Source organism: Strongylocentrotus purpuratus, unplaced genomic scaffold (genome assembly GCF_000002235.5).
Source record: "Strongylocentrotus purpuratus isolate Spur 01 unplaced genomic scaffold, Spur_5.0 spur5_scaffold_16, whole genome shotgun sequence".
NCBI lineage: Eukaryota > Metazoa > Echinodermata > Echinoidea > Camarodonta > Strongylocentrotidae > Strongylocentrotus > Strongylocentrotus purpuratus.
In genome coordinates this window covers 13,448,137-13,461,374 of record NW_022145601.1, presented here as the reverse complement: position 1 = coordinate 13,461,374, position 13,238 = coordinate 13,448,137, and the positions used below count along the sequence as shown (strand labels likewise).

Here is a 13,238-nt window from a genome sequence, read left to right as displayed (position 1 = left end):
CGAGTGGATACGTCGCCGGATTGTCGCTCACAAGGTCCGCGGTTTGAGTCCCGCCGCAGCACCAATGTCCTTTGGCAAGACATTGATCTACATTTGCCACACTCAACCCAAGTGATGTAAATGGGTACCTGGCAGGAATTAATTCCTTGAAATGCTGGAGCGCTGTAATAGCAGCTAGGCTAAAGCCGGGGTAATAATAAATGCGCCTCGGAATAGAATTTCTAGATAGACGGCGCTATAGAAATGCCTATTATTATTATTATTATTATTATATTTATTATGAGTGTCGGGCTCGGATTCGAACCCTTAACCTCTCGATTGAAAGTCAAGTGAATGAACCCCTATACCATAAAAGTGCCTCAGAGAGTCAATAACATGTAAAAATTATGAGGAAATCAAAATAGAGGAGGTTCGGTTTACAAACAGACCTTTCTGATGTTTTCTATAAATATGCTACACAAGATACCAGATACCCTCCCATATTCAAATGGCGGAACAACTGCGTTACAATGTTAGTCGCCAAGTCAAAAGCGAGCAAGGAAATTCAAGTATTCTAAACCCTCGGGGATGGGCAGATTAAATGTTTTCGTGAGGGATTCGTTCACATTAGCACTGTGCCCTCTCTCTAGTTCCCTGTGGGAAGGATGGTGTACTGAGCACCGAATGCTCGATCACTTCCCTGAACAAAAACGAAGTGTGATTTAATTGCACCCCTTTTCTTTCTATTTTGTTTGATCATTGTTTGATTTTTTCCCCAATCACGTAAAATAGTTTACAATGTGTTTACAATTTAACAGATGAATTGAGAACATTTTCCACCTCCTCGATCAAACAGAACAAAAATAAGTCACATGTAAAACTTCTTATTATTGCAATTTCTTAGCTTTTATATTTCCTTGTCATATTCTTTCTTTTTTATTTCTTTCTCACTATCTTACAACTCAAACTCATTTCATTTGATAAACATCCATAAACATTAAGATATGAACTAATACCTTTTGATAGTGAGCAATCATACTCATTACAATAAATTATAGATATTATTGATTTTTTAAAGCAGCTGAACGGTTGCTTTTTATCTACATTATTTATATATCGATTGGATTATTTTGTTGACGAATTGGAAAATTACTTACTTTGCTTCAGTTATTCGAGTCTTATGTTTAAATATAGGACCAAATTGTGATGTTGTTATTTCTTTTAATTAATGAAATAAAAGAAATGAAAGATGGAATGAGCAAATTTTAGTGATCTTCTTTAGCCAGTTTAATATCTGTCTGTAAGAGTATCTCTCTTCTGATGTCGCTTTTCTTGTAATTCTGTTCATCATCCCTCTCTCTTTTCCCACCCTTTTTAGATTCTCTCTCTCTCTCTCTCTCTCTCTCTCTATCTCTCTCTCTCTCTATCTCTCTCTTTCTCTCTCTCTCTCTTTCTCTCTCTCTCTCTCTCTCTCTCTCTCCATCTCCTCGTTTTTTATCTCTTTCTTAATCTTTCTTTACATCTACCCTTCTCTCTCTCCATCCCCTATCTCCCGGCCCTTCCCCGATCTTTCCCTGGTTCCATTCTTCATTGCCCTCTCTTATTCTACATTCATTTATTCTCAAAAGTCTTGTTTATTTTCATCTTCAAGGTACTTCCTTGTTTTAGTTGGGAATTTGATCTTAATTTTAACCATGGACGTAATTTATTATTTTCTTTCCTTATCCTTATCAATGTGGCGGTGTCGTGGTATAGTGGTTCATTCACTTGACTCTCAATCCGAGGGTTTAGGGTTCGAATCCCAGCCCGGCACTAACGTCTTTGGCAAGACATTAATCCGCATGTGCCACTCTCCACCCAGGTGTAAATGGGTACCTGAAAATAATTGCTGGGGTAATAATAATTGCAAGGCCTGGCTTCGGGTATAGAACAGCATTGATGCTGACGAGGCTTCCCTAGCTGGGTAAACACAATCATTATTATTAATGCGGGCTATCTTCCGAAACTGCTTATACAATTAGCAATTTCAATACATAATCACACATTAGGCAAAAGCAAAATGAGAGATACATTGGAATGAAACGAGGTAGAGTGGAGTGAGAGAGCTCAACAGACAGATAATGAATCACTGATGATAATGTAGAGAAATATTATCGTAGCTATAGGGCAGGTACTGTATATGTGCTCCTCTAAATAATGATTTTAGAGGAAACAATATCTACTTATAGTCTATGCATTTGAAAAGGCATCTTCTTATCATTTAACCTTTGAAAAATGCAATCAGCGAGTCTGCTTTTTATAACCGATTATGAAAATAAATAGCCTAAACAACAACATCTCCATCACAGGTCGCAGAATGACAGCCTGCCAAAAATAGATAATTTCTTTAAATGTGAAGATATATATTTCTCAACAAACTGATTTTTATTATATTTGATGTTCATTTATTTTCCGTATACATCATCACGCATATATGACTTTCTAATGTGTATATGGTCACGTAAATTCGTAAATAGAAAATTGGGGACGTCATAAGCACAACTTGAGCTGATGTCCTTGAATAGATAATTTCTTTAAATGTAAAGATATATATTTCTCAACAAACTGATTTTTATTATATTTGATGTTCATTTATTTTCCGTATACATCATCACGCATATATGACTTTCTAATATGTATATGGTCACGTAAATTCGTAAATAGAAAATTGGGGACGTCATAAGCACAACTTGAGCTGATGTCCTGACATTGTGTGAACGCATAGGGGCAATCAGCAATCGCGACCCGCCTGTAACCATGTTTCCCCTTTATCGCCCGGTAATCGTTTAGACTTCACTTTGTTTCCGCCTTGGAGTGGCAACAAGGTGGTGCGTTCCCACTTCCAGAATTATCACAACCCACGCGTAGACACTGATTCGGAGAATTGAACATGAAAGCGTCAGGAGCCATTAATTACTGCATGGGGGACATCGAGAATGCTGAATAATACGTAAATAATATTATCCCTGCTTTAGTTCAGGAATGGCCATTCACCTACGATATTGAATAATCTTTTCAAATGCTCTTGGATGGGCCCAGCTATATGGAAGACGAAGCATTTTAACCGATTTGGTCTATACTTTCATGTTCATACATCTCACTGGTAGATTTACGGGGTAGGAGTGGACACAAACGGCCCGCGCCCCATTTAAAAAACATATATGGCTTTATTATCTTAAGTACACGGGAGTAAAGTGCCCTTTATTGTGTTGTTGTTCCCTTTTTCAACCTAAAAATATGATAAATCTTTTTTTTTCCTTTCTTCTTTTTCACTTCTTCCCCTTGCTCTTGCATCATCATTTTTATTGTAACGAACTAATATTCTTGTTGCGCCTCACCGCTGTAAGGAAAACCCTAGAGACACCGTTGGCAGTTGAAACGGAGCATTTGAAGAGGAATATAGAAGTAAAATGTCAATTCATTCTTGACATCTGGCCTGCTGTTTGATGGCTGCGAGCTATGGCTAGCTGACGTATAGCCAATCACCCTCAGGTCATATTCATTACCATATCAAACAAGTTACAGCAACGGGTTCACGCGGGCAAAGGGTAGGGGAGCGGGTAGGGATGAAAATATGAAAAGATTATTTACTGCTGGCAAAATATGGACACCTATTATGATGATGATGAAGCCGCAGATTTTATTTTGGATTTGGAGAACTAGTGCACTATCCGAGGAAACTTAATGTTAATGGTGAACGGAGCAAGCGTTTGAGACTACGCTGACGGGATAATTATTTATCGTTTTGAAACGTTTCCTTGAAAAGCTTTTTAATAATCAATATTTCAAAAATCGCATTTTGTGAAAAATATGATGAAATATTGACCATGATTTGGGAAGCGCTTAAGACTATGGAGATCATTCCACGATTTAAAAATGTTTTTAAAAAATATTTATTTTGAAAATCATCAAAAAACAACAATAACAACAAACATTTAAGTGGCTGATCAGAATACAAAGCTAACATTTGAAATGAATACCCAACGCCGAAATGTAACTTGAAAAGAGGATTATTCTATAACCGTTGGAGGTTACCTTCACAAACATAATCTCGCGTGATCCTTTTATTCTATAACTGCCATTCCTGGGATTGGGGCTGGGGAGGGAGATTTAAAATTGCATGCTAGCCTTAAATATCCCTCTCATTATGCTCCTAATTTTCTTTATCATTGCTACATCCTCGGATTAATACAGTGGTCTTTATATTTCCATTATAGAAAATAATGACATGTAAAAGGGCAAAGGGTGCGGGATCTTTTTTTTTTTTAATGAATTTTCCATATCGGGAAAAAATTGAATTCGCAAGATTCTTCTGCTCTGGTATTTTGTTGAGGTAAAGTAGTTTGAAATCTTGACTAATGATTCTCAGGTTATCAGTCCGAAACAAGGCACATGGAAAATAACCACCATGAATGCAATTATCACGGCTTTTCGCGCTCTGTTAGGATGGGAATGTTATTGTGGGCTGGACCGTGGCGTAGCAACGGGAGGCACGGGGGCACCTGCCCCCTCCCCAGACCGTGCGAAATAAAAAAAGAGGGAAAGAGAGAATTAAGAAGAGGAGAGGAGGAAGGCAAGGCGAAAAGTAGACAATTGGACCCATACACAACATTATGTACATACACTCGCTCCTCCGCCCGCCCCCCCCCCCCCCCTCCCCTCTCTCCCTTCACCTCTCTCTCTTTCTCTCTCTCTCTCTCTCTTCCTTCATTAAATAATAATAATAATAATAATAATACTCAGCTTTTATATAGCGCGAATTACAATTAAGTCTCTAAGCGCTTCCAAATTGGGAGATTATTACCCGGGCTTTAGTTGTGCTGCCATTACGGCGCTTTAGCATTTCAAGGGATTAATTCCTGCCAGGTACCAATTTACATCACCTTAAGATTGCGATGATGATTTGCAATTATTTTCGTCATCTTAAGTACAATTCAAATATTGTTTTTCATATTTTGTAATTTTCAATTGCTGCATTATTGTAGAGCGCTTAGATAAAGCGATCAGGTAAGTGTAAGGTAAGATAAAGTAAGTGTTAGGCGCTATATAAGCAAATATATAATTATTATTATTTTTTATTTTATGTTTTAAACCATACACATTTTTGTGTATATAGTTGATCGCTATGAAAATAATGTACATGTGTGTAATACACTACAATGTATGCACATGTTGATATTTTTATTGTACATAATTATGACAGCATTGGTCTTCTGACTTTTTTCATGTGTTTTTTTTAACCAATAACACTGGCACTGAAGTGAATTACAGTAAATTGAATATTTTCGATGCCCCAATAACACTAGTGCCCTCATCAATCGCTATTCGCATGGTACGCCATAGTTAGGGCGCTTCTGTAAATTGGTGACTGGTATGGAAGAGAGAAGAGAGAGGAGAGAGCGTACACGGGACTCAATGTGTGGACTCGTAATTCAATTTAAAGGCAGAGGTAATGGGATGCGAAGCACTTTGAGGGGTAATTGGAAAAGACGCTAATATCTCGAACTGAAAGAGTTATTAGGAATATTACCATTATCAAATTAGCCTTATTGCTATTAATAACACGTGAATAAATAGGGTACCCCATTTAACGCAATAATATTATATGCAAACCCTCGCGTTCGTGGCGTTCTAGAACATTTAGACGGAGAGGGGGGGGGGGGGGGTGAGAACATTTAGGAGTAATTTCTACCGACAAGCTGTTCGCTTTAGAAGCAAAGTTAGTCAATAATATACAGAAAAGAAAAGAAAATTCTCACATCTTTAAAAAGGGGTTAAGTTAAAGTAGGAAGGCCTCAAAATTTGCAGATAATTAATGTCTAATGTTTTCCTTATCTAAAAGATTTGTTCAACCACCCCAAAAAGGGTTTTAAAAATACAGCCAGAAAGCTCTGAAATTTACAAATGTCCACTCTTGTTTGTTCCGACCAAACTTGTGAGTATAGGGTGCCAAACTCTCCAGACCCTACTTTCTAAAGCCTGCTTCTTTCTAAAGCCTGCTTGTTGTTTTATTTTTAATTACGCGGCGCCAAAAAACAAAAATTAAGAGAGGGAAAGGGGACAAATTTTATTAGTGTTTGAGAACGCTAGTTTTGATTTTCTCGGACTGACCCTATTTTTACATCTGCCATCACAATTGTCAGCTTGTCACTCCCATCGGTAGAAAGCCAAAGGGGGTAGGGTGCGAATGAGAGAGTGATGATGAAGAGAGGTGCGCGACATCAGAATAATACCATCCCCGTCGTCGCTACTATCACAATTCACATCGTCCTCCTGTTAAAAGTGCGTGCGGAAGATAGTAGCAGCGACGTTTAGCGACGTTTACAGGGTTCCTCTTTGGGAATATTTGTTTCATCGTTCTGCTTTCATGAGCTCTCGCGTTTCAATCATTCATCAACATTTTGTCTTATGATTTTGCAAGGAACTTGTTTCTTCTGCAGTGTATACATATTTCTGGTATCTATTGGACTAACACCAATCGCATATTCGTTATCGCATATGAGTAATTTTTGTCGTCTGACTTTAAGAATTCGCGGGGATTCTTTTCTTCTTCTGGAGACTGTTGCACGCTCCTATATTAATTTTTGCTCTCGCTGAAAAACGTAAATGTTGCGTTCCTTATCTATAGATGATATATAATTCGAGTGATAACAACTTTGAACTTAAGCATTGCACCTCTGATATTATCGAATTATCTTTACACTCTCGAACTTTAATTTTTTGAGAAGGAGCATATTTGTCTTCCTCATCTTTTCCGCGTCGGTGTTGTAGTCTGTAGGGAGACGACTCGTACTAAGCTAAGAGGATTTATTTTTCATTCCGCTTTGCAGGGGCGTGATTAAAACTTAAGCCGGCGGCGTTGGCGATATTACAAAAACATTACTTAACACAGGCGAAGAAGATGAGAAGCTTATTTTTGGTTTATGCCTTGATCAAGAAGAGTAATGCGACCAGTTTTTGCCTAATCTATGGTGATCGTACATAACCTATTATTTGGAAAACTTTCTGGAATAAAATCACAATCAATATTGTTTGAGGATAACTTATTTGATCATCAGGTAAAATTCAAACCAAGGTATGTTTTGATGAATTTTGTTCTTGTGGCTGTTGTTGGTGATGATGATGATGATGATGATGATGATGATGGTGGTTGTGGTGATGATGATGATGATGGTGATGATGATGATGCCCGTGGTGTTGGTGATGATGATGATGATGATGATAATTATGCTGGTGATGTTGCCGTGATCGTGTTGATACTGATAGTTGTGGTATATATTTGTTTGGTGTAACATGTTATTAGAGTTATTAGAGTTCAAGACTGTATTCTCTTTGCGCGGTTAGCGGGAAGTCTGTCGACAATATTTATCATCAATAAAAACAGGAAAAGATAAATAAGAGAATATTGGAGTATTAGGATACACCTCGGAATGTGTATAGTAGGCTGACAAATAAACAAAGAGGTTGTTTCATTATTAACATCATGTCTTCCTTTTTTTTTTACCGTATCAAGTATTGTAGGTTTATATTATATTTCATTAAAACATGCATATTTTTGTATTATTCTCAAATCCAGATTCAAGAAATCGGCAAACATGAGCGGGTTAGCAGCATCTAACCTGACTTCAACTACGGGGCTCCTCACAAAACCACAACCACGTCCGGTCCATTTCGAGTTCGATTTTACAAAGACGTCGACTTTCTACCTCGACATCTGGACTCTCCTAGCCACACTCGGTCTCCTCGTCATCGTCGCCTTGGTCAACGCTGTCGTTTTCCTGACATGGCGACGTCAATATCGTAACAGCATGGCGGAAAACTCACACGATGTCCATGGTAACAACTTCTACGTCCCAAACACACCGACTACCATCAGTGTCATCGACGTCGGAAAGTTATCCACCGACGAGGAATCCGGAACGAACTCGGTGATGATCTCACCGATGATGTTTTTCACCAACAGCACGATGACCGCTGATATCAGCGGTATGGGAACAAGCAGTGTATTGCCCGTCAGATTTGCCGAGTGGCCGCCGAGAGCTGCCGTGATCAACCCCCACATCGACAAGCGGATCATGCTCCAAGTCGTACATGAATAAAGGATGTATGAAAAGATTATGTACTGCTGGCAACTATGATGATGATGAAACCGATGAAGCCGACGGCAGCAGTGTTAGGAATACGAACCAAGGAACCGTGTCTTGTGTCAGGTGATGCTTTTGCGTGGCTCTCCAAACATGATTTGCCACTTTAGCTGCAAAACGTTATGATAATAATAGTTATAATAATAATATTAATAATAATAAAAAATAATAATGGTGATGATGATGATGATGATGATGATGATTTTGTTTACCCAGGGAGGCCTCACCAGCTTTCTTGCTGTTCTTCCCGAGGGCCCTGTAAGCATCATTATCCCTGAGGTTATACCAGGTACCAATTGACACCTGGGTGGAGAGTGGCAAATATGGATTAAGGTCTTGTCAAAGGACGTTAGTGCTGGACTGGGATTTGATCCTTCAACCTTTGGATTGAGCATGTTCGGGGTCAAGTAAATGAACCACTATACCGCGACACCGCCACGATATACGAAAGAAGAAGAATACTCATTAATATTCATGTTACAATCTACTGGACAGCCATTACTCCGGTAACACTTTATATTTAAAGCTTATCTGCCATAGTTTACAGGAGGGATTAGACCGCCCTGCAAGGTCACTGGACAGGTGGTTATCTCATCAACTCAGCTCTCAGTTAACATAAGAAAAAGAGGATCATGGGGGACCAATGGTCACCGATTAGGCATTGTTTGTTATATAGAGGGCGCAAGTAGCTACAAGTAGTGCAGTGGGCCTTTAAGGGCTTTGAAGATTATAGCTTTATACCGGTTTAATTGCCACGTACTGTGTACACCATCTCTATACTCACAATAATTATAGCCAACATATGGGCCTAGATTCTAAATTCAGTATTTTGAAAAATATCCTTCTAGAATCAATTGAGATGCTGCAACTTTCCAACATTCTAATGAATTTACAAGCTTATGAAAGTCTCGAAAATAATCAATTATTTTAAGTTGAATGAGCCTAATTTAACATGGCGATGACAAGTGCTCTAAAATGATTGACTTTGATATGAAATTCTATATAAACTGGTATACATTTTGAAATCCAGTTGATTAGTTGTATTGCGCTTACTATTTCTAATTTGAAGACTTTTAAACATAATCATTGTAAATTTTGTATTTGGCCTGTATTATTCGTGTTCGTATTTCACTTGTCTCTATCTTGGTGGGTTTTTTGTTTTCTGTTTGTTTGTTTGTTTGTTTGTTGTTGTTGTTGTTGTTTTTTTTTTTTTTTTGGGGGGGGTATTTTATCTGTTGATGATCACTTTAAAAAAAAGTATTTGATATTTGAAATTAATAACAATATTCCAAGTACAAGAGACGATGGATATAAACGTAGAATAAAGAAGGACTTTAATTAAACGATCATGATTTTAATCACTGTGATTAATAACTATGTAAGCAAGTTTTAGTTGTTTTAGTCGTGGACTATTCACATTTGTTACTATCTTTGGTTTCTACTATAAGCATTATTTTATATTTCTTGACATTTTATCAGATGTTTGACAGGAGAAAATCAAATTTCACCACTACAACGTTAATAATTGTTAGAAACGAACAAGAAACCCAATTGGGAATACAATTCAAAGGACTGCAGTAATTGTGATTAGAATTCTTTGTTATGTCAAGTCTGTACTTTGCTCATGTTACATGCTTGCATTCTGCTTTGTGTCAACCATAACGCTCGAGGAACGAAATATGAATCTAAAACTTAATATTCTAATCTACATTGTAAAAACTCGAAGTAAATCGTTTTCAATCAAATCGACATTCAGACTCAAAATACAAATGGATACTCTATATGAAATAAAATTCACGTTCGTGAATCGCGTAACATGTAGCAAATTGAAATTCGATTCGAAATTTGTTAAAATCTCTTCCGTACATTATGAAATTGACATTCAGAATAGAAAATTCAAATCGAAAATTGTGTAAAATCTCGGTGAGCGGTCTCTGAGGATATACACGTAATGATATATACCTGCACAGCTGGAAGGTGCAACAAATACAGCATGCGCTTCTGGGAGTTACTCGATACCACCCACGTACGCCTTGCGCTAGTAGGAAAAAAGAAGAAGAAAGAACTTAGTTGAATAGGGGAAAAATATAGGGCACATCATTCAAGAATCCAACCATGGATACATGCAAATCGATGCAATCTTTATATTCGCCTGCGTCTAGTAATTGCTTTTTAATTTGTGAGAATGGAGTCTGGAAGCAGGTGACATGACGGGCGATCAGATTGCTTGGTGCGTGTGTGATGCACCTGTACGAGTGCAGATTGCCTTTATGGTATATAGACGTTCCTTCATTACCTCTATTCAGAGTTGAGTGGGAGGGGGGGGGGGGGGGGGGGGGGGGGTACTATGGAGGGAGGGTGTACTAAATTTGGTACTGAAATTCAACGAAATCCCTCTTCCTTGATTCTCCTTTTCATGATTTTCGTACACATTAAAATTACACTTTGTTCATGTATTAAATAAAAAAATATAAAAATATATAATAAAAATAACGCATTTGGTTAACTTTGAATTCATTCTTCATGCATCTCCAATTTCCTTTGACATTTATATTCAATAAACAGGAAATTATATTACAAATCTCTGATATACTGAAATTCAACGAACTTCTTATTCCTTGATTCTCCTTTTTCATGATTTGCCTTTACATTAAGATTACACTTTTTCCATGTATTACGAAAATCCCAATTATATGAATACCCCAGCATAGCCAGATCGTAAAGCAGTTGGTAATCCTTTTACATTCGTATGCATTTCCAAATTTTCTCTGACATTTAGATACAATATACGAGGAAATTATATTGAAAAATCTGTGTCAAGTAGATCAAATAAAGATATCTGAGTTACAAGCTCATGCTCTATCTAGTTGATTTTTTTTCATGACTTTCGTTTATATTATGATTAGGCCTACCATATTTTCATGTTTAATAAATCCAAATTATCTGAATACCCCAGCTTAGCGAGAACATAAATAAGTTGGTAATCCTTTTACATTCATTGTATGCATTTCCAAATTTTCTTTGACATTTAGATCTGTGCCAATCTGTGTCAAGTAGATCAAATACCAAATGATATCTGAGTTGCAAGCTCATACCATATCTAGTTGATATTCTTATTCATGACTTTCGTTTAGGCCTACCCTATTTTCATGTTTTAAAAATCCAAATTATCTGAATATCCGAGCATTATACAGCGAGAACATGAAGCAGTTGGTAATCCTTTCACATTTGTATGCATTTCCAAATCTTCTTTGACATTTAGATCCGTGTCAATCTGTGTCAAGTAGATCAAATACCAACTGATATCTGAGTTGCAAGCTCATGTCCAATCTTTCTACCCTAGATGATATAGTATCATAGTACCTACGTGCGTCATTCTAGAATTCTTCTTCTCCTTCCTCCTCCTCCTCCTCCTACACCTCCTTCTTCTCCTTTTCATTCTACTCCTTCTTCTTCTTAATCTTCCTCTCTTCTTTTTTTTCCTTTCCTCTTTCTGCTTCTTCTTCTTCTTCTTGATTTCCTTTTTCTCCTCCTACTCCTTCTTCTTCTTTTTCTTCTTCTTCTTCTTCTTTTCCTATTATCTTTTTCTTATTCTTCCTTCTCCTTCTCCTCCTCTTCCTCCTCTTCCTCCTCCTCCTCCTTCTTCTTCTTCTTCTTCTTCTTTCTCCTTCTTCTTCTTTTCTCCTCCTACTCCTTCTTCTTCTTCTTTTTCTTCTTCTTCTTCTTCTTTTCCTATTATCTTTTTTCTTATTTTTCCTTCTCCTTCTCCTCTTCTTCCTCCTTCTTCTTCTTCTTCTTCTTCTTCTTCTCTCTCTCTTCTTCTTCCTCTTTTTCTTATTTCCCCCCTCTTCTTTTTCTTCTTCTTCTCCTTCTCCTTTTTCTTCTTCTTCTTCTTTCTCCTTCTTCTTCTTTTTTCCTCCTCCTCCTCCTTCTTCTTCTTTTTCGGTTTGTCTTGGCTAAAACATAACATAGCCACAAAAGATCGCAAGATTTCCATTCAACGCGGTGTTTCCTTAACGCGTATAATTATGTCGCACTGAATATTATTTGATTTAAATCTCAGTATTTGGGAACGATTATGCTTTGAAAACAAATAATTAGCTCTACCAGAGAGAGACATATTCGGTTAATTCTTTGTATTGGAGATCTATATTCTAAGTGCCCAGTTGAAAAAAACATCAGCGTCACTTGAAAGTATGCCGTTTAAATAATGTTTATCGTAGAGTATATGCTAATCATGATGTATGTAACAATTTCATCCATGTAATGTTGATCTATGATGTTCATGGATCGTAAGTTATTTTCTTGTCAGTAGTCGTTTTACGTACTATACTAGAAACATAAATGAGATTGTATTCCAAGAAGGTTATGAATATTGACGATTAGGTTTCAATCTATGTAAAAATGTAACAAATATGTATGTTAATATGATGGGAATTTGGACATTTTTTATCTTCTTTATCCCTTATTTCAAGAATATACTGATTTTCTTTGATGTATATATTGTTATTATTATACCGTTGTATATCATGATTGTGCTTATTGTTTAAGGCCTAATGGAGGAGCACAGCCACTGCTAAAAAATATACCGTTTAGATGCAAGAAATAAAGAATTATTTGTGAACAAAATTCATTTAATATCTCTATCAATTATCTTAAATTGACTGTCGTTATCATGATAATATTGAACTATTAAATGTAAAAAAATTTAATAAATAAAATAAAATAAATTAAATCATGAATTGATTTTAGTCTGCATTTTGAACTATCGCATTTCGTGATATCTTTGTTCAAGTCAAATGTACTGTTCTGTATTCATTTGTATCTTATTGATGTTTATAATCTGTAATTTTGTATTGACATGCACACGAAACAAATTTCCAATAATTGGCCGATAACATGATGAATTTAATTGAATTGAATCGAAATGGGTTTGGATTTAGGAGCTACCATACATTTTGTGATTGAAAAATAATAATTTGTACTGGTTCTCGAATTCATACTCCCCCTGATAGCATACGTTGTGACTTCTGAAAATCCTGTCCTATCCAATCCGATCAAAAAAATATGTAGAGC

General features: G+C 36.7%; 1 protein-coding gene across 1 annotated transcript; it reads left to right on the top strand.

Annotated features, from left to right (window-relative positions):
* Positions 1 to 7,016: 7,016 nt before the first annotated feature.
* Positions 7,017 to 8,134, top strand: LOC105438168. The gene is made up of 2 exons (XM_011665650.2): positions 7,017 to 7,093; positions 7,595 to 8,134. Exon 2 carries the CDS (start codon positions 7,614 to 7,616, stop codon positions 8,115 to 8,117), a length of 504 nt encoding a protein of 167 aa, XP_011663952.2. The 5' UTR covers positions 7,017 to 7,093; positions 7,595 to 7,613; the 3' UTR covers positions 8,118 to 8,134.
* The last annotated feature ends 5,104 nt before the right edge of the window (positions 8,135 to 13,238 follow it).

Bases quoted from the DNA above. Each gene is read 5' to 3' on its own strand.
- LOC105438168 (XM_011665650.2), top strand. From the start codon at position 7,614: ATGAGCGGGTTAGCAGCATCTAACCTGACTTCAACTACGGGGCTCCTC.